Below are 23,016 nucleotides of genomic sequence, written 5' to 3' on the forward strand. Positions count from 1 at the left end.
TACTTAATCAGTTCTTTTTTTCCCCCTGAGCCCCACATGGAGTGAGGGAGGGGAAAGTCAACAAAATATAAACTAGTCCCAGCTTTAATGGATGTCGTTGTTAGCTCCCCATTCATTGCTTTAATAACCATATTTTAAACCCTCTTATTATTTCAGTTAGAGAAGATAAGGGAAGGTAGAGATGTGGATTGGGAGTGGAAGAGAAGAGACAGACTGATAGACTGAGGGAGAGAGAGGGAGAGACAGAGAGACAGACAGGCAGACACATAGAGAGGCAAAGAGAGAATTTCAAAGGTAAAATCTGATTGAGGGGTTCCTAACCTGGAGTTGACTACCTTGTTTTTGAGAACTATTTTGACAACTATATCTCTCTGACACATTTCCTATGTAAGCCTGTGTATTTTGTTTTATGCATTTGAATGTTTTGGTATTTCATAATTATGAGGAATTCTTTATTTCATTTTATCAATTTATATTAGGTCAGGACTGTTTCTTCTACTTGGGCCATTCTTGAGCTGGCCAAAACCTGTCTCACAGGACATGAAAATTTACTTAAGGCCTCAAACATTCCTTAAATAGAAATGAACCAAGGCTTCCTGAAGTAATTCGAGTCACCTTATTTGAGGAAGGATTCTAATTGGCTGGCACTGCAGTTATCTTTGAAGCATATAAATCTTCCTTCTCAATCAGTCCATTGTGAACCCTCTAAATACAGCTTAAATTGTAACCAGATGTAATTTCCCTATAGAGTCCGTTGAACTAGGTTGTTTCCTTGGGACATGCATGAGATTCTGATTCTGTTTGTTCAACTTTTATGCCCAAAGAGGGTATGTGAGCTTGTTGTATGGCAAAAATTCTTTCCCTGTCAGTTGTCATTTTTTTCTATAAAATTCAACAGAATCCTAATCCCTGTTTGAGGTCATCTTTTCTATTTCCTGAACCTGTGCTTAGTCTTAATAAAACCTAAGTTTTTCCCTTTGTGATTTCTGCATTGTGAGAAGTTTATTCCACAGCAGGAACCTACCATGTGAACTCAGTGAGAGATTTCTCCCATAACCTCAGTGCTAAAAAGGGCCATGTCACAGAAAAAGGTGAAGACATAGGGAGAGTCAGACGGTGCTGTTCCACGAGTTAAAATTTATTATCAGTATTCCATTATACATCATTTGCATAGATTGATTTCTAATATCCATGGAATATGACACCAAACATACATCAGATACTAGGGAAAGAAAGGGGCAGCCATGGCCTTCCTTGTGTTCCTCTGTAGCAAGCAACCTATGTCCACTTGATAAAGGTAAATAAAAACAGTACCCCCAAATTAAACAAACTGGGGATGGGGGGTATCCTGTATGCAAAGGATTCCAAACACCATTACTAGGCAAGGGAAAAGACCAGCCAAGCTGTAAAAATACCAGAAGAATGTAAAGCTAATGGGGGGTGGGGGGGTGGGGGAAGAGTCTTTTCCATTCCAGAGTTTCCAAATGCAAAGAAACACTTGGCAAGAAATGTCAGAGTGAGCTGTGACTATATAAAACTAGCATTTTCATTGGTCTTGCTGCTACTGCCTTTGCTCCCCACCCCTTCAGCTCTGTCTGCCCAGAGCACCAAGGAGTTACCAAGAGCCAGGAAATATCAAAGTTTTAAAAGGGAGCTGCTGTTACCTGGCCAAGATTTTATTTTACTTTTTTAAAAAAGTTTACTAGTTACTAGTCTGGGATTTGGCTAATATAACATTTTTTCTCAGGGTAAGTTGACTGTGAAAAGACACTTGCTTCAGAATTGTGTAGCTTATTGCCTTTGAAAATGCCCAAATAAACTGGTCAAAAAATATCACAAAGTCTACTATTAACTATTATAAGTGCTAGAAATTTCTTCAGAAAGTTCCAGGCTCAGACTATCTTCTCAGATCTCAAAGCAAATGTTAGGGGTCTAAGATTTCTGGCTATGTACACAAATGGGGTGCAAGCCACTTAATCACAAGGGAGCTACTGTTAGCATTTACATATTCCTTAAAGACAACCTTGTGTTTTTATGAAAAGCTGTAATGGTCACGGTTTATGAGGGAGGTAAATGGCTAGCAAAGACTAACCAAAAGGAATGAGAAAAGGCTATTTGCATCCCTAGCTTTAAATATCTTAAGACTTTGAGCTCACTGGGGATTTGGTTATTAATTCTTTTTTGTTGTTTTTGAGTCATTTTTCAGTCATGTATGACTTCATGATCTCATTTAGGGGTTTCTTGGCAAAGAGACTGGAGTGGTTTGCCATTTTCTTCTTTAGTTCATTTTACAAACAGGGTTACGTTATTGACCAGGGTCATATAGTAGTAAATTTCTGAGCCTGGATTCTAACTCAGGAAGTCTTCCTGATTCCAAGCCCATTGCTTTATCCGCTGTGTCATCTAGCTACTCTCTTAATTCTTTATTACTTTCTTTTTACTCTTATTCCACTATTGGATGAGTTTCCTAAATTCTTTCTGGTTCACAGTTCCTTTTTGTTTTCTACATTATACTAGATCTAAGAGGTATTATTCAGTGGGATGTTACCAAGAAAATGTACTCAATACCTTCTATTTGATGATTATTAAAGATGGATTCAAACCTAAAATTATTATTTTACTGAATTATAGCTACTGAAATTCGATGTGAATTTTATTTTTTATAATTTTAAATCATATATTTGATTCACTCTTCTTTTTTTTTTTCTTAAACCCTTACCTTCCATCTTGGAGTCAATACTGTGTATTGGCTCCAAGGCAGAAGAGTGGTAAGGGCTAGGCAATGGGGGTCAAGTGACTTGCCCAGGGTCACACAACTGGGAAGTGTCTGAGGTCAGATTTGAACCTAGGACCTCCCGTCTCTAAGCCTGGCTCTCAACACACTGAGCTACCCAGCTGCCCCCTCACTCTTCTATATTGCAGATTATGACCTTTAGTTTAGGAAGCTGATAGGAAACTGACCCAACAATTGATCAACTCTATAAGATGTTCTAGGAAATGAAGCCACTTTTATAAGACTTGTGACTAGTATCAGTACTTGTTGACACCCCCTCCCCCAAAAAGCTAAATTTTATGTTGAAAGATTCTCAATTTTCAAAAGGCCATGATTACTAAGATTTTCATAATGTTAAGTCATTTGCAAGACCAATCTGCTCCCAATACTCAGTTCATCTGTGAAGAGATGAAGTGGAGCAGATGGTCTCTTGGGTCCCTTTTTCTCAACCCTAAATATATGATCCTATGGAAAGAGAGCTTGAGAACCCTAGCGGAAAGAAAGAAAATGTGAGGAACACACAGGAGAAATCACTTTGAAGAACACCCTTTGGCCTCTCATTTAAATCTCCTGAGGCCCCTTCTAGTTAAATCTCCTGAGGCCCCTTCTAGTTTCCAAACTATAAGTTTTTGATATTAAATTCATTCAATTCCAAGTCAGAACCTGGTAAAAGCTTCTGGAAGCTAGATGACTGAACCAGAATAAAACCACACATCATCTTCACAAGATGAAGACCGAAGAAAATATTGGGTTGGAGTAAAGAATTCTGAAGTTCTCCCATAGGATTTTGGGTGAGCTAGATGACCTTTAAATATTGAGCTGGCTAAGCTACGAGAGATCCCAGGCCATTTGGAAATGTGAAAGACAGTAGGAGAAGAAATAGCTCCAGGAGGGGAAAAAAAAACACCTTTTCCTGGTTTAACATGTTAGGAATTAAAATAAAATGTTCTTGCAGGACAGGAGGTGTTGAAGGAAAGGCAAGATTGGCATGTATTCCAGCACAGCATCATGTGATTCCATTTTCCAAGTGCCCTGCAATGGAAAAAAGAAATAACATTATTTTTCAAAAGGCAACTTTTGTCCTCTGTCTTTTTTCCCCTTCTCTCCAACAATATTAACTAGTGTTTCAAAAGTGAGCTATTACAGGAGGTAATTGAATCATATGCCATCAAAACACTGGCTGTGTGAAACTGAAGAAGTAATTTCCACTCTTTCGTCCCCTTTCCTCATTTGCAAAGAGAGCAAGCTAGATGATCTCTGAGGTCCCTCCCAGCCAGAATATCATATAGCCTAGAAAAGGATAGAAAGCTGAATGGGGAAGCTAGAGTTTTCTCTTAATTCATATCTGCATAACATAACTATGTGAATCTATCCATCTAGATCTACACAGACATATACATGTGTCTATAGATAGAGGAGAGAATATATATATATATATATATATACATATATCTGTGTGTGTATATATATAATAATGTGTGTCCTATAATATAATGTAATTCTATACAAAGCACACATGTATGCATATGTAATTCTACATATAAACAATACATATTATCTGCATGTGTGTGTAGATAGATACATAACATCAGAGATTTGTCTAATCCACAATAAAACAATTGAGGCAATAACTATTTAGTAGAGAGACCTGGTGCCCTCCAACAAAAAGGATCCCAGACTTTCTTCCTGGTCTGAGATTACTACCTTCTCCAGAGTATAGCTTTTATTCCTTTCAGTGGCGAGTCCTATCCTTAGGTATCAGGGAGTGATCTCATTGGTGGTCTCTAAACTCTTGGTATGTGCCCCATCAATATCACATTGCTACCTGATAGTAGGTGGACATGTAGCAATCAACTCATCCACACCACTTTATGCCACTCATTTTATCATCAGGTCTGCCTCATCAACAGGCCCACTTAATTTCTTATTTAGTTGTCCTAGCTTGCTTAATAAGGGTCACAAAGGGGGACAGTTGGGTAGGTCAATGGATTGAGAGCCAGGCCTAGAGATAGGAGGTCCTAGGCTCAAATCTGGCCTCAGACATTTCCCAACTGTGTGACCCTGGACAAGTCACTTAACCCCCATTGTCTAGTCCTTACTGTTTTTCTACCTTGGAACCAATATACAGTATTGATTCTAAGACAGAAGATAAGGGATTTTTTAAAAAGGGGGGGTCACAAGGGAAGCAATACTAGGTGGGAGTGCTTTTTTTATTATTTAATATATCACGGGATTGTCCACTGAGGCTTATGACAGCTAGATGGAGGCCCCCTTTCTAGTCATGTTGATTCCCTTTAATTCATGTTGACTCAGTTAAACTTTGATATAGAACTTGTGAGAAAAAAGACTCGAGTTTCTAATAATCATTAAATCATGAACTATAACTGGAACTATGACTAGGGACTTCTGATTATTTTTTGTTAATAAGTAATTTATCACTATCCCTATGGAATCACATTAAGCTAAATAATACTGATTAAAACTAATCATAGGGATAAAATGATGGATTTAAGATGGGCAGGGGTCTACTAAAATAGGGCAGGGATCAAATTATTTCTCAGACAGAAAGACAGATGGACAGATGGATGGACGGATGAATGTATAGGTAGGTGGATAGGTGGGTGGGTCGGTAGATGAAAAACTATAAAGAGACTCCAATTGAAAAATGGGCAAGGGACATGAATAGGCAATTTTCAGTTAAAGAAATCAAGACTATTAATAAGCACATGAAAAAGTGTTCTACATCTCTTATAATCAGAGAGATGCAAATCAAAACAACCTCACACCTAGCAGATTGGCTAACATGACAGCTATGGAAAGTAATGAATGCTGGAGGGGATGTGGCAAAGTGGGGACATTAATTCATTTCTGGGGGAGTTGTGAATTGATCCAACCATTCTGGAGGGCAATTTGGAACTATGCCCAAAGGGCGATAAAAGACTGTCTCTGCCCTTTGATCCAGCCATAGCACTGCTGGGTTTGTACCCCAAAGAGATAATAAGGAAAAAGACTTGTGCAAGAATATTCATAGCTGCACTCTTTGTGGTGGCCAAAAATTGGAAAATGAGGGGATGCCCTTCAATTGGGGAATGGCTGAACAAATTGTGGTATATGTTGGTGATGGAATACTATTGTGCTAAAAGGAATAATAAAGTGGAGGAATTCCATGGAAACGGGAACAACCTCCAGGAAGTGATGCAGAGTGAGAGGAGCAGAACCAGGAGAACACTATATGCAGAGACAGATACACTGGGGTACAAGAGAACGTAATGGACTTCTCCAGTAATGGCTTTACAATGTCCCTGAACAACCTGCAGCAATCTACGAGGAAAAAAAAAAACCAAAAACTATCCTCAAGCAGAGGACAAACTGAGGGAGTAAAAACACCAAGGAAAAGCAACTGCTTGACTACAGAGGTTGAGGGGACATGATCGAGGAGAGACGCTAAATGAGCACCCTAATGCAAATACCAACAACAAGGAAATGGGTTCAGAGCAAGGACACATGTGATAACCAGACGAATCGCGTGTCGGCTAGGGAAGGGGGGGGTTGGGGGGGAGGAAAAGATAATGATCTGTTTCCAATGAACAATGTATGAAAATGACCAAATAAGATAATGTTTAAAAAAAAAACTATAAAGAGAAAGGGAGAGACAGAGATAGAGAGAGACAAATCAGTTTGGGTGCTTGATTGCTGTTCCTAACATAGAAATAATAGAACCTCATATTTTCCCAGGAAGATAGATCAGCAGCAAGAGTAAAAAGAAAAACCAAATAATATGGATTTGAATAATCAGAAAGATTAAAACAGAGACATAGCTCTGTTCATGTGACCTTTATAGCTCCAGCTTGTGTCCTTATTTTGGGGGCCATCAACCCTAAAACAAAACTTTGGATAATGTATTCCCATATAACTGGTCTCTGAAGTATTATTATTATTTTTTTAATCTAGAAACATTAGAGAAGGGGTCCACCAGCTTCACCAGACTGTCAAAGGGGTGTGTGATACAACAAAGGTTGCTCTAGAGAGTGAGGTTTTGTGGCACAGCAGGAAGAACAGTGACTTTGAAGTCAGGGGGCCTGGATTCACATTCCACCTCTAATGCTAATTCCTGTGAAAACTAGGGAAATGTGACAATTTATTTTTCATAAAACTGTTAATTCCTATATAATAGGGAGAATTACTGTGTATTGTAGGGCCTGGATCAAAAACATCCAGTCTGCTCCTTTTTTCATTTTCATTGTCTGTGGAAGTTGAAAGGACTATCTTCCATTTTAATACAATTTGGTTAATAAATGAAGGGAATAAGGGCTCTTTTCCTGCTTTTATGACTTGTTTACCTGTGGGAATGGGAAGGGATGGATAGATTAATGGACCACCTCTTAATTATCTATCACCAATTAAAGATATCGTAAGAAGGTAAAGGGAGGGCCAGAATAATGAGCCCCCAAAATGTATTTATTATGCTGCCTAACCCAGCTCAGGTCAACCCTGGTCTTGAGAGAGCCATGGACACATATATCATTGTACCCATTCTGATGCTGGTCTAACCAATAAACCTGATATAATAAAAAACCAAAAACAAACAAAAAAAAACTTATATTCTTACTGAAAAACCAATCTATCAAGATAATTTAAATCATAACCATAACTGAACTCTGTCCCTTGTCTGTGATTTCTTCAGCTATAAGTTCCTTCTAATTTTATTTCTAAGTGTAATTGTGAGGAAAGTACTTAGGATCCTAGATCAAGAGTTCTGGGGGAATTTAGATGTCCTCTATTCTAATGCCTCCCCCATTTTACAGATGAGGAAACTTAGGCACAGTGAGATTAGATGATTTATTCAAGCTCGCATGAGTAAATAAGTAGCAGAGGTGAGATAAGTTCCCAAGACTCTGGCCTCAAATTTAGTGCTCTTAACATAGGCTAAGTAAATAAATTACTATATTATTATTGTTTTGATTCACAGCAATATTTTAAATATTTTTTTAAATTTTTAAATATTTAAATATTCACAGCAATATTATAAAAAAAGGTTTTCTGCAATCCTCCATGGCATCACCCTTGCCTTTGTTTCTCTCTTTTAATCTACAGTGATTTAATTGGTCATTTCTTTTATTGATTTATTTTTTCCTTGGGAAAATTTTATTCAATTAATTTAGAATATTTTTCCATGGTTACAATATTCATGTTCTTTCCCTCTCTTCCATCCAACCCCTCCCATAGCTGACACGCAATTCCACTGGGTTTTACATGTCATTGATCAAGAACTATTTCCATATTATTGATATTTACACTAGGGTGATCATTTAGAGTCTACATCCCCAATCATATCCCCATCAACCCATGTGATCAAGCAGTTTTTCTTTTGTGTTTCTACTACAGTTCTTCCTCTGAATGTGTCACTTCTTTTTAAAAAGATAAAAAGTTCTCTTCACAGATTACACTCCTTCCATATAGCCTAAGCACAATGATCACATATTCACCAATAACTAGTATAATATCAGAACCATAAAACTAGTTAGGGAGAGAGGGAGAGAAGGAGAGAGGGAGAGAGAGAAAGCTAAATAGCTTTTTATACTTTGGACATTTATAGTTTTTTTACATGGGAGGTTCTGAATAGTTTTATTTGCATAAGAACAACAGAAGAGCCCAGGACTATGCAGTAGGAGATATGATTAAAATTTCCTTTCTGAGGTATTCAAACAGGCTCCCATTATGCTTCACTTTATATCTAGGTCATCTTCTTCCAGTTGCCTTTGACCAGAAATAGTCATTGTGCCCAGGTCCTAGACATTTTGCCCCTAGCTACCACCTGTGTATCCTTTGTGTGTCTTTCCAGTCTAGATTCATAATTTAAATTGCTATTGCTATTTGAAAGGTTTTGCTAATCAACAAGAGGCTACACTCACCATTCTTTTAACTTCCCAAAGGAGGTATGTCTAGTCTCTTCTAAATGGAATGTAGACTCTTTGAGGGCAGGAACTGTATGGTTATGAGTTCCTGGCACACAAGTAAGTCCTAAGGATCCTTTTGGATAGTTCTCTTTTTTATAGTTCACCTCAAGTCTTAAAAAACCACTGGCATTGGAGTCAACTAAATGGGTGATAGGGTAGCTGGATGGCAAATCATTCCAGCCAGGAAAACCTCAAATGGGGTCATGAAGAGTTGAACACAACTGAAATGAGTGAACATCAACAACAAAAAAAATGGATGACAAAATATAACCACAATTACTAAATGGACAAGAGTAAGGCAAAAGGATTTAGTCCCAGTGTGACTCATTATCTCTGTAAAATGAACATGTTCCAGATGACTAATGTCACTAGATATATTTCATACCTAGACGTCCAAACTATTCAAAGCCATTTAGCCTTCTTTCCTTCTTAGCCAGAAGGATTACACAAGACAATAAAGAAAACAAGGAATTCCTATTCTCTTAAACTTCCCAAGCACCTTATCACTTTTATGATACTCACTGAAGTTATTGTAATGCTCCAATTTGTTGAAGTTTTTGTAGCAGCTGCCCATTCTGTTCCATGGCCTGAAGATCTGAGCATCCACCAATACAGTCTTTACCAATAAATACCCGAGGAACCTAAAGGGAAAAAACAACCACAAAAACCAGATGTGAAGGACTTAAATTATGAGTCAATTAAAAGAAAGGAATTTTTGTATTCAATCTTAATATTTCTCTATGACTGAAGAATTCTTCATACTATAGCAAACATATATAGTGTACATATGTAAATATTTATACCTACTATAAGTCTAAGGAATTTTGAGGTTTACACTACAGATATACATATATTACATATACACATATAAATACCTACATATATAATATATACTCAGACCCACACATATAGACAGTTAGGTAGTGCAGGAGATAGTGTCAGGAAAACTCATCTTCTTGAGTTAAAATCTGGCCTCAGATACTACCAGTGTGACACTGAGCAAGTCACTTAATTCTGTTTGCCTTTGTTTCCTCATCCTTAAAATAAACTGGAGAAGGAAAAAGTGTAGTCAAATGATAATGAAATTGTACTGAATGTAAAGAAGTATCAATGAGAGTTTTTATTTATCATGACAAATGGAGTATGGATCCTAGTTTCCTGTTATTGCTGCTTAGCCACTAATGGGGAAAAAAAAACCCATAGAAACTTCACACTCAAGGGACATTAAGAAGTAATTTCATTCTAATAATCTCTCATTCTTAGATGTCTGAACAAAACAGGATTAATTTGGAATCTTCTCTCTAATGTTGGGAGGATGTGCTAGATTTATAGTGGGAAGAGCTGGGAGTCAAATCCCCTGCTAGCTGTGAGAGAACGAGTCACTCCCTTTTGGACCTTCCCCTTACACACACACACTCCCAAAGTAAGTAGATGATCCCAAAAAAGTTCCTATTTTGTATTTAAAGCTATTTGAAACTTTCTTTATGAGTAAAACAGGGTTAATAATAAATAGTAACACACTACTTATATCAGCTAGATGGTACAGTGGATAGCATACCAGGTCTGGAGTCAGGAAAGTTCATCTTCATGAGTTTAAATACAGCCTCAGACACTTATTAATTGTACAATCCTAGAAAACTCCATATGGGGTCACCAAGAATTTGACACAACTGAAATGACTGAACAACAAAAAGAACACTTGTTTGAAAGGGCTATTGTGAGAAAAGTGACTGTATATCTATATCTTTGTGATTCTACCAGCCTAGGGAACTTTTCCTTTTAAATCCCTTACCCTTCTGTTTTAGAACCAATATGAAAAAATGGTTCCAAGGTAGAAGAGCAATAAAGGCTATGCAATTTTGATTTAATTAAGTGACTTGCTCAAAGTCACACACAGATGAGAAGTCTCAGGTCAAATTAGAACTCAGGACCTCCCATCTCTAGGCTTGGCTTTCTTTTCCAGGCTTTTTGTTTTTCCATTGAATCACCTAGTTGTGCCCCCTTGGGAATTTCTATTATGAAAATTCCCTTTTCCAACGCAGATGCACACAGCTATGTCTCAGCAGATAAATTCTAAGGAGTTGCTGCAGCCAACTGAAAGATTAAGAGATATTCTTAAGTAATCATATATATATATATATATGTATATGCATATACATATATGTACATGTCAGAGACAAGATCTGCACAGATGTCTTTATCACTTTATTCTAGCACCTTACCAGTGTGGTTTGTCTAGATAGAGACACATCTATACCTATAAAACTACTCAAAATCAATCCAAAACTTTTTCTACCAGAGAGATGCCTTATAGTGTCATATTTAAACTTAGTGGATGTTATATGATAAAGGCTAAAATAGACAGTTAAAACTAAGATAGACTGAGGCACAAAGTTTTGACAATTTATTAGTAAAGTACAAATTTACTAATAAATCAGATCTCAGATTTCCCATCTAAGCTAAGACCTCAAATGAAGGGGATACCTCTCTTTTATAGTTTTTGGGCATATAGAACAAAGAATAGGGCTTGATAGGTAGGAAACAAATTATAATTGGTAAAAAGAATTTGACATCAATTTACAAAAAATCAAGCCATTCCCCAGTGGAAAAATGGTCAAGGGACATGAATAGGCAGTTTTCACATGAAGAAATCAAAACTATCAATAAGTATATCAAAAAGTGTTTTAAATCCCTCCTGATTAGAGAAATGCAAATTAAAATAACTCTGAGGTACCACCTCATACCTAGCAGACTGGTCAATATGGCAGCAAAGAAAAGTGATAAATGTTGGAGGGGATGTGGCAAAATTGAAACACTAATACATTGCTGGAGGGCAATTTAGAATTATGCCCAAAGGGCTTTAAAGAGATACTAAGGAAAAAGACTTGTACAAAAATATTTATAGCTGTGCTTTTAGTGGTGGCAAAAAAAAAAATTGGGGAATGGCTGAACTATTTGTGGTATCTGATGGTGATGGAATACTATTATGTTCAAAGGAATAATGAAATGGAGAAATTCCATGCGAACTGGAAAGACCTCCAGGAATTGATGCAGAGTGAAAGGAGCAGAAGCAGGAGAACAGTATACACAGTATACATTATGACACAATTGAATGTAACACAATTGACTGTTTTCTACTAGCAGCAATGCAATGACCCAAGACAATCCAGAGGAATTTATGAGAAAGAAAGCTATCCACATCCAGAGAAAGAACTGTGGGAACAGAAATGCAGAAGAAAAGCATATGATGGATCATGTGGTTTGATGGGGATCTGATTGGGGTTTTGATGTTAAAAGATCACTCTACTGCAAATATGAATAACATGGAAACAGGTTTTGAATAATGATACTTGTATAACACCCCCACCCCAAAAGAATTTGACATCAGGAATGGCAAAATCAATATGATTGGTTACAAAGCTGAGGCATGGAGGACAATATAAGTGGATGGAAATTGGGAATGAGGGCTGGCACAACCTCCTCTTTCCCTCCTTTGGCTAACAATTGTTTGTTGTTTAAGTCCACTGGCAAGGTTAGAGATAGTGGACAAGACCTCTTTGGATATTAAACCAGACATCCTTGAAGGGATAGCTTGGTAGTGTAAAAATATTAAACTAGACTCTTTGTTGTCCATCTGCATCCCTTATGGATTACAGATTTCCTTGAGGCAAGAATTAAAACATTGCTAGCTGTGTGACCCTGGACAAGTCACTTAACCACCATTTGCCTAGCCTTTACAACTCTTCTGCCTTGGAACCAATATACGCTTTTGATTCTGAGACATAAAAATGAGGATTAAAAAGGAATAAAACTGCAATTAGCAGGAGAAATGGATTTCTAAACTTAACTCATTATAGGCTGAATTTCTGAACTAAGTTCATTGACAAAGAATCATGCCTTTGGCACAGTCACAGAACAAAGTCTACAGACTATAAGATCAATTAAAGCAAAACAGGCACAATAGAAATAAAGGTCATTCTTCCACCTTAGCTAAATACTTGTAATACACTAAAACTACAATGAATGGGAACATCCATGGTTTTATGACATTGCCTCTGAGCTAAGCAACAATCAGAACCTTCATTTTAAGTAGTGAGGGCATTTCAAACAATGAAAGAACATGGGAGCTTCCTGACAGGAAGAGGTAATGGTTAAGTTCCTGCTAAGACAGTGTAACCCAAAGGAGTTCGTTAAGGAGAAAAGACAAACGCAATATGGGTAATGTGATAAATGTCAGAAGAGAAGAACTCCTACACTGGAGACTAGATCACATAATTTGACAATTGAAAGAGTCCAAAGTTCCCTTTTTTAAAAGATAATTCTTTTTAAAAATACTATGACCATTTCCCAATATAGTCCCCCACTGAATCCTGCATTGTAACAAAAGAAACAAGTTGATCAAAACCAAACCAGGAAAGGGATGGTGTAACCAACCCCATCTCCCCCTAGCTCTACTGAAAAGAGGAAAAATGTGTTTTCCTCTGTCAACATTGTTCACTACAATTATCTGTAGTGCATTAGCTGCCTTTTAGGGCTGTTTTCATTTACATTGTCATAATCATTGAGAGTATTTCTCAAGAAATCACCTTAATACTTGTGATAATTGACATGATTTCTTATAATTTCTTAAAGCCCTTACCTTCTTTCTTAGAATGAATACTATGTATTGATTCCAAAGCAGAAGAATGGTACATCCAGGAAGTCTCTGAGGTTAGATTTGAACCCAGGACCTCTGGCCTCCAGGCCTGGCTCTCAATCCATTGAGCTATTTAGTTGCCCCCTCTTATAATTTTTAAAATTAATTTTACTATAAATTCTCCTCTTTGTGTAATACAAATACAAATCATTACAAGTAGATATAGTAATTTTACTTTGAAATAAAAAGTTTCATCTTTGTGAAAATGCACTGTCAATTTAATCCTTTTAAGCTTACTCCTTTAAAAATATTCTAATATGGGGACAATTGGGTAGCTTAGTGGATTGAGAGTCAGGTCTAGAGATGGGAGGTCCTAGGTTCAAATCTGACCTCAGATACTTCCCAACTGTGTGACCCTGGGCAAGTCACTTAACTCCCATTGCCTAGCCCTTACCACTCTTCTATCTTGGAACCAATACACAATATTGATGGAACATAAGGGTTTTAAAAATATATATTCTAATATTCTGTTCTTTCTACTGAGAAGAGAGAAAAACAAAAATGAAGAGTTAGAAAATTATTCTTCTGGAAACTTAGTAATTCAAGAGAGAGCAGGATAAAACAAGGATTTGAGAGTGACTTCACAGAGTTTTTAACAAATTGAGCCTTAAAGGTCCATTTTTTCATTACAACTGTGGTTGTGATAGGAGGAGAGGAAAAGAGAGGAAGGAAGACAAATGGGACAAAAGACAACATTAAAAATAAAAGGCTGGTTCACCAAAAAAGGGCTGAGAGAAAAAGAAAGTGGTTTATTTGTTATTCCTTCCTTGTGGAGCTCTCAGTCTGTTCTAGCTCCTTCCCTCTGTTGTGGGAGAGCTTTAAGGTAAAACCTTGAGTCTGGACAGGCTGCCCTTGTTAAGAATGACAGACTATAGCTAACTTAAAAACAAAAATGGAAATTTATTAATTTGGAAGCTATGTTGGATGGTCTGGAGACAAGTGCAAGAGTGGACAATACATCCTAAAGGAGATGGGTCCTGGGCTTCTTATACTTTTTAGACAACAGGAGCTATGTGACCAGAGATGAGGAGATGGGTCATGGGCAGAAGTGAGGGACATTTGTCACCTGATTAGGGATGGAATGATGTTTTGTGTCCTGAAGACACAAGAGGGCACCTGGAATATTTCAGAGGACAAGTAGATGTCCTAGATACAGTCCAATGCTATCAGAATATAACTAGGAGATGTATATCTGTGTCCATCTAAAAATCTAGGGGAGAATCCAAAGAGAATATTTCTCTTAGGGGTCTTTTCTCATTGTGGGTCTCTGATGCTCAGGGTCACCTTTTCCTCAACATTATAAGAATGCAAGGAAGGAAAGGAATTTTCCTGCATCCCTTTTGACCCAGAACACTTCTGGAATTTGGGGTGTCCAGAGGAAACTCTAGGTTCCATGTCACCTTCACTCTTATTACAGCCTCCTTAGTTGGAACCCTCATAACCTTTCCCTACGCTATTGTCATAACTCTCTAAATGTTCTCCCTGCCTCTGGCCTGTCCCTTCTCAGATCCATCTTCCACAAAGCTGCCAAAGTAATATTCCTAAAAACATCAGTCTTACCCAGTCATTCTCCAGCTCACCAATCCAGGCAGTTCAGTCACAAACTTCTCTGTTAGGCATTTGGTCCTTCTCAATCTGACTCTGGAAGGACCTCAAGTTACTTTCTCCACCCCCTTTGCCTCTATATTCCAGTCACATTATTCTTGGTTCTCCATGGACAACATTTCATCTTCCACCTCTGCAGGTTTCTCCCCAGTGCCTGAGATATAGTCTTTCCTTCAGCTAGCTCAGATGCCCCCTCAGATAGGAGGCTTTTCCTTACTTCCCAAATGATTAGTCCTTTCCCCAGAAATTTGAATTACTTTTTTTTTGTATTTTTTGCTTCTCCCTTACCCCCAAGACAATATAAACTCCTTGCAATTTGATTGTCTTTTATTTGTTTTTTGTCCTCTGTATCCTCAGAGCCTGAACACAGTGCCTAGCCCATAGCAGGGGCTTATGAAATCCCTGTTGATTCTGATTTGCTATTTCTTTAAGTTTTCTGAGAGTAAGAAAAACAATTGAGAAAATAGGGGAGGGAGGCAAAGAGAGAGGATAATGGGGCTAAAATTTCAGAGCTTATACACTGTGTTAGATGGAGAGAGACAAACGCAGAGCAGCAGACAAGAGACAGAAATATCTTCAATATATTAAGTCTGTAAGGCAATATACCCAGAGATTTCCTTTGGTCCTTCCCCATAGTGTGGTTCATTAACTTATAATCAACACACACAAAATGCAATACAAATCAGCTTTTCTTTATCTGGAAACAAAAACCATGAAAAAATACAGAAAGCAGATAAAATAAGATTTAAGGGTAATCAATTCCAGTAAACCCAGAAGTGGTGAGGCAGAAGGGAAGGAAGCTGATGGGGGAAGGGAGTAAATTTACCTGTCCCAGTACAATACCAAATTCATCCCAGGCAGATCAGTCACTTTTTAAGCAGATTGATGAGCCAGATAAGACTCCAACTGCTGTTGACTATTCAGCTTGATGCCCTTCCCTTACAAACAAGTGACTTCTAGAGCTATCACATCTCCTGGTATACAATTCTCTCAGACTTCTTTTCAGCTTTTAACACAGAAGACTAACCCACCCAGTGCCATGATCAGCTTCCAAAGTCTGGTCTTCTTCTCTTGGCTTCTGTGACATTATTCTTTCTTGGTTCTACTCCTACCTCTGAGATGCAACTCGGTTCCCTTTGGCATCATTTAGCTTCTGTCCTGACCTCTCTTCTCTCTCTTGTTGATAGCATTAGCACCTCTGAGTTCAATGATTATTGATTTATATGACTCCCAAACCTATTCCTAATAAATGCTTGCTGAGTTGAATATCTTTCTAAAAAGTTGCTCTCACCTAGCCATCACTTAAAAAAAAATGGTTCTTATTAGTTTGAGCAGTGAGTAGAGAACCCCAAACTTTGCAATGTGATTTTTTATTGTCATTGTATGATTCAATGACACCTGCTGATTTCTAAGCAAAGGGTAGAATTTCATTGATTCTATAGCATTCATGTCTTCAGATAATGATCTGGAATCAGAATTTCATTTTGGATATTTTAAACTTCCAGATGAGGAAAGAAGCTCCTTCTACCAAGATTGCTGGGGCAGCTTCTCTGAAATTTATAGGGAGTTGCTGAGGGTGACATGGCCAGTATGCCACAGGCATGATGGATTTCCTGGCTTTAAGCCAACTTTCCATCTGCCTCTCACCATCAAAGAGTAGCACTGCTAAAAAGGCTTGCCATATTCTTGCCTTTGACTAAGATAATTGAATTTTTAGAGCATTTGTCACTCACTGCATATGCAGATCAGGAGCCAGCTGCCAGGGATTTAAGTAAACATCTGGTAAGGCAGCCCATGAGAGAACAATTTTCTTTATCTTGAGTGGTCGCACATCTTTTTATAATTCAGTCTTTGGAAGCCAATCGTGAGTTTCAGCTGCAGTCAACAGAAACTTCCTCCAGACATTAAAAAGCAAAACAAAACAAAAAACTAAGAACCCCAAACCAAGTAGTTTCCAGGAAAGAGTTGGCTCACGTTATTGAAGTGGGCTTGTGTAGGCTAGTATCCCAGAGCTGTTATTTATTCCATCCTGGAAACTGAAAGAGGGCTTTAACCCACAATCTTCACCTTTAACCTGTAATCTATGCCAAGCAGCCAGATTACTGGTGGCTTCTCATCCAGTCTTGAAGAAAGGGCTCTGGAGTCAGAAGGCCTGAGTTTGAACCCAAGTTTCTGTTTTAATATTACCAGTGACAGAGAGCTCACAGTCTTACACAGCAGGAATTTACCAATACACTTCCTGGTTAGAATATTGAAATTCGCTCCTGGATGCACTTCCCCCTTTTTTCACCCCATAAGTTATGGTTGCATTATAACACCCCCCACATACAAACACACAAAAATGTAAGTGAAAGATTTGAATCCAGACCATCCTTGTACTTGTGTCATAGTATTTTGTTGAGGTTAAGAGACTTTCCCAGGGTCACACAGCTATATGTGACTATGACAGGTCTTGAACCCAGGACCTCCCAATCTCCAGGCCTAGCTTTTTATCCTCTGAGCCAACTAGCTGACCTTACCATATCTCTTTTTGAGCATTTCCTACATGCTCCTGCCAGTCCTCAGAAGTCTTTCTTGTGATGATCAGATACAAACATACAGCAGACCTCTCTGCCTCATCCTTTCTTTTCTTTATCTTTTTTTGAAACCCTTAACTTCTCTTTTAGAATCAATACTGTGTATTGGATCCAAGGTAGAAGAATGGTTAGGGCAAGGCAATGGGGATTAAAAGATTTGCCCAGGGTCACACAGCTAGAAGTGTCTAAAGGGAAAGCAGAACCCAGGACCTCCTGTCTCCACACCAGACTTTCCATCCACTGAGTCAGCTAGCTACCCTCTTGTCTCATCTTTCAGTATTGTGTCCTCAACTTGGTGGTGGAGAGGAAGTGGTGACTAGAAACTATAATGAAACAACAACTGAAGTTCCGTTAAGCCCCTTAAGTATAAGTGAGAACAGAGGAAATATGATGACAAATCACAGTGAAAGATCACTTTCAAATTCCCTTCCTTCCTACCCTTCCCGCCATCCCTCGCCACCCCTACCCAGAAGCACTATCAATTGAAAGCAATCATTTACTAGCCCTGTTTACCAAAAAGACTCAGGATAACCTCTGAATTACTCTCCCAGAAACCTCTGGAGTCAACGGGAACACGCAAGTCCGTGAGAAGCTGATAAGGTCTGCAAGGCATTTCACCTATCTCCTCTTTTTTCTCTCTGATTTGAGAGGTTTGGTGGCTGGATTCCAAGTCAGCCATTCAAGTATGACAGTAACACTGACTAGCTCCCCTCCTTCCTTTCTAGCAGACAGCCTCGAGTCAAGATGTCCTTGGAGCTTATCTGACAGATTTAAATGGTGCTTAAAGTAGTTTTTTTGCTGTCCATGTTCTTCTCGAATACAGACAAGGAGGGAAAAGCCCCTGATGGTGAAAGAAGGGGGGGGGAGCCCAAGTCACCCACAAAACCAACCTCCCCACAACAGTCGGCAAATACAGACACTCACGGTTCTTGCCCCCGTAAGCTGCTGCAAATAATCTTGGATCGCGTTTGTATCGCTCTGGGCAGTTATGTCGACAAATTCCAAGGACTCTGGTTTGATGGGCAGCTGCTTGAGAAGCTCGACAGTTTTTCGGCAGTAAGGGCAGGTGGGCTTGATGAAGACCACCACCTTGTCAGCCCGGATCTTGCAATTCACAAATTGCTGAGCCATCTCTACAGACTTGGAAAACTCCTCCGAGGAAATTTCAGAGCAGGGCCAAAGCTTGGGGCTTTATTTAACTGTCCAGCAGCTCTTAAAAGGAACCACCCCAGGAGGAGGAGTTTGCATTGACCAGTCTTGCCTTTGTTTTTTTTTTTAAAGAGACAGTGTCCCAAGATGGGACTCCCATCTCACATACATCCTTGTGTGACTCACTATTTGCAGATGGAAACGAGAACATAATTGTGATATTTTGCACGATTTTGTCATGTGTCAGCAGCGCCTTTCCTAGGACTGATGCTAGGAGTGTCATGATTAAATCACCTTCCAGGAAAAGAAAGGGATGAGTGGGCAGGAACCACACATCACACTAGCATCGGAGATCCCAGGTGGCCCTTGTTGGCTCCTCGATTGTTTGAATGCGTCTCTTTTAGTGTCCTTCAGTGACATGTAAAAGAGACAGAATGGTGCAGAGAACAGTGAGCTGCTCTGGATGCTGTTCGTTCAATTGCATCCTCCTACAAATGTCCCTTAACTGTTCTAAGCATCTCCATGTTAACCTTTGTTGGTAGAGGGAAATTTCTTCATCTGGGAATGCCCCAAGCCAATGAAATCACGGATGGTTCAGTCCTGCTCCCCTATTAGTGTCATCATTATTCCAGCAAAGATAAAGTCTCAGGAATCAATTCAGGGGTGACTCTTTAAAGAAAGTATGTGAAATGCTGTGGGGAATCATGCCAAAAAAGACTTGAAATGCAGTGACTCATATTTGAGTAAAGGATTGAATTAGGTTCATTTGGATAATACTTAAGATTGGGAGATGTGCTTGGCTATAGCTCTGCCTCCAAGATGTCCCCAAGTCTTATGTTGTTTAGGCATTTTCCAAACCTGTTTGACTCTTTGTGACTCCATTTGGGGTATTGTTAGCAAGGATACAGATGTGGTCTGCCATTTCCATCACCAGCTCATGTTGGCATGGGCCAGTGTACCTCCAAATTATAGAAATATTTCAGGCAAACTATAAGCAGGAAATTCCTTTGCTCCCTTACATTTTTGTGACTCCTGATAAGGCCCTAAGAGAAATATTCTCCTTGGGTTGTCCTTTAGGTTTGAAATGGACAGAGAGATACACTTTCAGGCTATGCCTTCAAACCATCGGGTTCTATCTCAGACATCTATCTGTCCCCTAAACTATGAGGGTCACCCCTTATGTCTTCAGGCAGACCCGGTCAGATATCACCCCTCCCCCCAAATGCCTCAGTGCATACCACTCTAAGAATCATGTCTTCACTGTTTGGAAGGGTATAAAGACCCCAGAGTTGATATCCTCTAGGAGATAGCTTTCTACCTATGCTTTCCTCCTGGCCAGATTCAACATTACCTTCCAAATTAATAAATTTCTTTTTTTATTTTTAAGATAAGTTTCTGAGTCTTGCTTTCTTGCAAAGGGTACTCTTCCTGAACCCAGGGGGTTCACCTCAAGCCCCCCACAACAATTTGATAGAAGGGGAAACTGAGCTAGTTAAGGGACTTGCCCAGGGTCACACAACAAGCAAACTCAGGTCTTCTGGACTCCAGGCCCAGTGCTCTACCCACTGTGCCTTCTAGATGCCCTTCTGCTTCTTGTCTAAACCCTACCATCCCAAACAATCTGGAGAACACATAGTAGATATTATAGATGTTTGATTGAAGTCTTTGTTTTGAGTTCCTCACCTGTTGCTTTATCTACTCCTTCCAATAGGATGCAATTGAATAGTAAAGAAAAACTCCAGGATAATCAAAACTGCCCCCAAAGTGTAGTGGGTTCCTTTGACTGGTAAGTGATAAATACCTTATTTTATCACTAGAGGCTTCAAGTGGAAGTTTTGGTAGTGGGCAGTCACAGAGATTGTTTATACCTCTAATAGGCTATAAATTTATTAAATAAGCAATGCAATCAGTTCAGTTATATTCATTTCTCCCCTCTATTTTTCTTTTAAACCCTTACCTTCCATCTTGGAAACAATACTGTATGTATTGTTTCCAAGGCAGAAGAGTGGTAAGGGCTAGGCAATGGGGGTTAAGTGACTTGTCCAGGATCACACAGCTGGGAAGTGTCTGAGGCCAGATTAGAACCTAGGACCTCCCATATCTAGGTCTGACTCTCAGTCCACTGAGATACCCAGCTGCACCCACCTCTATTTGTTTTTTAAAATTACTGTTTGTTGTATGAGATGGCTCTCAGGGAGGGAGAGGAGAAAGGAATTTTAAAAATCCATAAAAACTCTTTAATTTAAGCAATACAATCAATAAAAGAAAATCTTTTCAAGGTAAACTTTTCACTGGGGAATTTTGTGTTGAAAAAGAATTTTCTAAAGTTTCAGAGTCTAGAAAATCCCAAGCAAGACAGAGTAGCTACCTCGAGGGCATTTTAATGGTAGGTAAGAAAATTAATTCCAGGAAGTCACTTTTTGTTATGGTTTCTTAAAAAATAAAATAAAGTAAAAACAAAACCCACCATGCCTTAGAAAAACCCAATCCCTTACCTAAGGCAAAAAAGCAGTAAGGGCTAGGCAATGGGGCTTAAGTGACTTGCCCAGAGGAACACATCTAGGAAATGTCTGGGAGGCAGATGTGAAGCCAGGTCTACCAGTCTCCAGGCCTGGCTCTCTATCCTCTGAGCTACCTAGCTGCCCCTACTATACTTTTTTTTTTTTAAATTGTGATTTCTTTTACCATTAAAATCCCTAAATTAAAACTCACCTCACAATATGAGAACCCAGTTTCAGGATGCTAGTTCACTCCAGGATCTCTGTGATCATGTTGATCCTGTTTGAGATTCTATTAAGGGAAGGGGAGTGCCAGAACAGAGAAATTAGACTCCACTTTCCATAATCAGCTCACAGTTCCCATAAATTTAAGATTTACTTGGAGCAGGGATTACCTAGACAAGATTGTGAAGTCAGCAAAGTTTATCTTTGCTCTTTCCTATTCCCATATTAGTTTTATAGTAGTTCTTTCCCCTTCCTTTTCTCAAGCTCCTTCCTTTACACCCACATGAGTCCCCACAAAGGGTTACCACTGATGGATCATACTTTTCTCATCTATTAACATTTGTCTTTTCTGTGTTCCATTCCCTTAGGATCTATCTGGGCAAGGACAGGGGAAGATTATTAGGCTAATCCAGGAAAGGAATATATTTTAATTACTTGCTATTACCCCTCCCAAGTGACACAATACCTTTATCTAGTTACAATGCAGAAAGCCTCTAAGGAGTGACTTTAATGGCAGGTATTCAGACAGACCTAAGTGAAGTTATTTTAGGATGGAGGCATTGCCTAACATTCTAGCTCTGGAAGCAGAGTTCATCAATCCCAATCTTCATTTCAATGTTGAGGAATTGCAGGCCTGTCTTGTAGGTGGATACCTTTCCTAGAATCAGCATAGGCTTCAGGGATTCTAGAAGTGAAGAGAGGCCCTAAGGGGGGCCTCGGGTTTCAGGACCTGCCACCCTATCCTTAGTTCCAGTCCTAGCCCTGAATTTCATCCCTTAGCTCTCCTTTTCCATCCAGAGAGAATGTTTTCATTTGCTTAGGAATTAGTACACACATATGAACACATGCACATGCACACACATGCACACACACACACACTATCTAGTTCAGCAGATCTTTTTCTTCCTTTTTATTTTAATTTTTCATTTACATTTAATCTCTTTGGGATATAGACTTAGTGGCAGTATTGATGTGGGAGAGCTTTGAAGTAAAACCCTGGATCTGGACAGGTACCCTTGGCAGGAATGACAGACTCCAATAGCTAGCTTTAAAATAGAAGAGATTTATTAATTTGAATGTAAGGCAAATGGCCAAGGGAGACAGTGTGTGCAGGTGGAGCACTGCCTCCTAGAGAAGAGGGAATTTGGGATACTTATAGCCTCCTGACAGATAACAGGGTCTTTGTGACTAGAGATGGGATGATGATTGTGTGATACTGGGTCTCTGGAACCCAAGATGCATCATGTGGTTATTTCCTATGCCTCACATTTGAAAGGGGATGTTCAGTTTAGAGGATAATCAGATATTAGAGATATAAAATAAATGCTTATAAGAAGCAGCCATCTGGAAGACGCCTATCTGTGCTCATCAATAATGAGGGGAGGGGACAGCTAGATGGCTCAGTGGATTTCGAGCCAGGCCCAGAGATGGGAGGTCCTGGGTTCAAATCCAACTTCAAACACTTCCTAGTTGTGTGACCCTATGCAGATCACTTGACCCTCATTGCTTAGCCCTCACCACTCTTCTGTCTTGGAAC

General features: G+C 39.0%; 1 protein-coding gene across 1 annotated transcript; it reads right to left on the reverse strand.

The window, feature by feature from the left end:
• Positions 1 to 1,117: 1,117 nt before the first annotated feature.
• On the reverse strand, positions 1,118 to 18,855 carry GLRX (glutaredoxin). Its single transcript, XM_001362080.3, has 3 exons — positions 18,532 to 18,855; positions 9,253 to 9,371; positions 1,118 to 3,805 (listed from the first exon to the last, which is right to left on the reverse strand). Exons 1-2 carry the CDS (start codon positions 18,736 to 18,738, stop codon positions 9,258 to 9,260), a joined length of 321 nt encoding a protein of 106 aa, XP_001362117.1. The 5' UTR covers positions 18,739 to 18,855; the 3' UTR covers positions 1,118 to 3,805; positions 9,253 to 9,257.
• Between the last annotated feature and the right edge of the window lie 4,161 nt (positions 18,856 to 23,016).

This window comes from Monodelphis domestica, chromosome 3 (genome assembly GCF_027887165.1).
Source record: "Monodelphis domestica isolate mMonDom1 chromosome 3, mMonDom1.pri, whole genome shotgun sequence".
Taxonomy (NCBI): Eukaryota; Metazoa; Chordata; class Mammalia; order Didelphimorphia; family Didelphidae; genus Monodelphis; species Monodelphis domestica.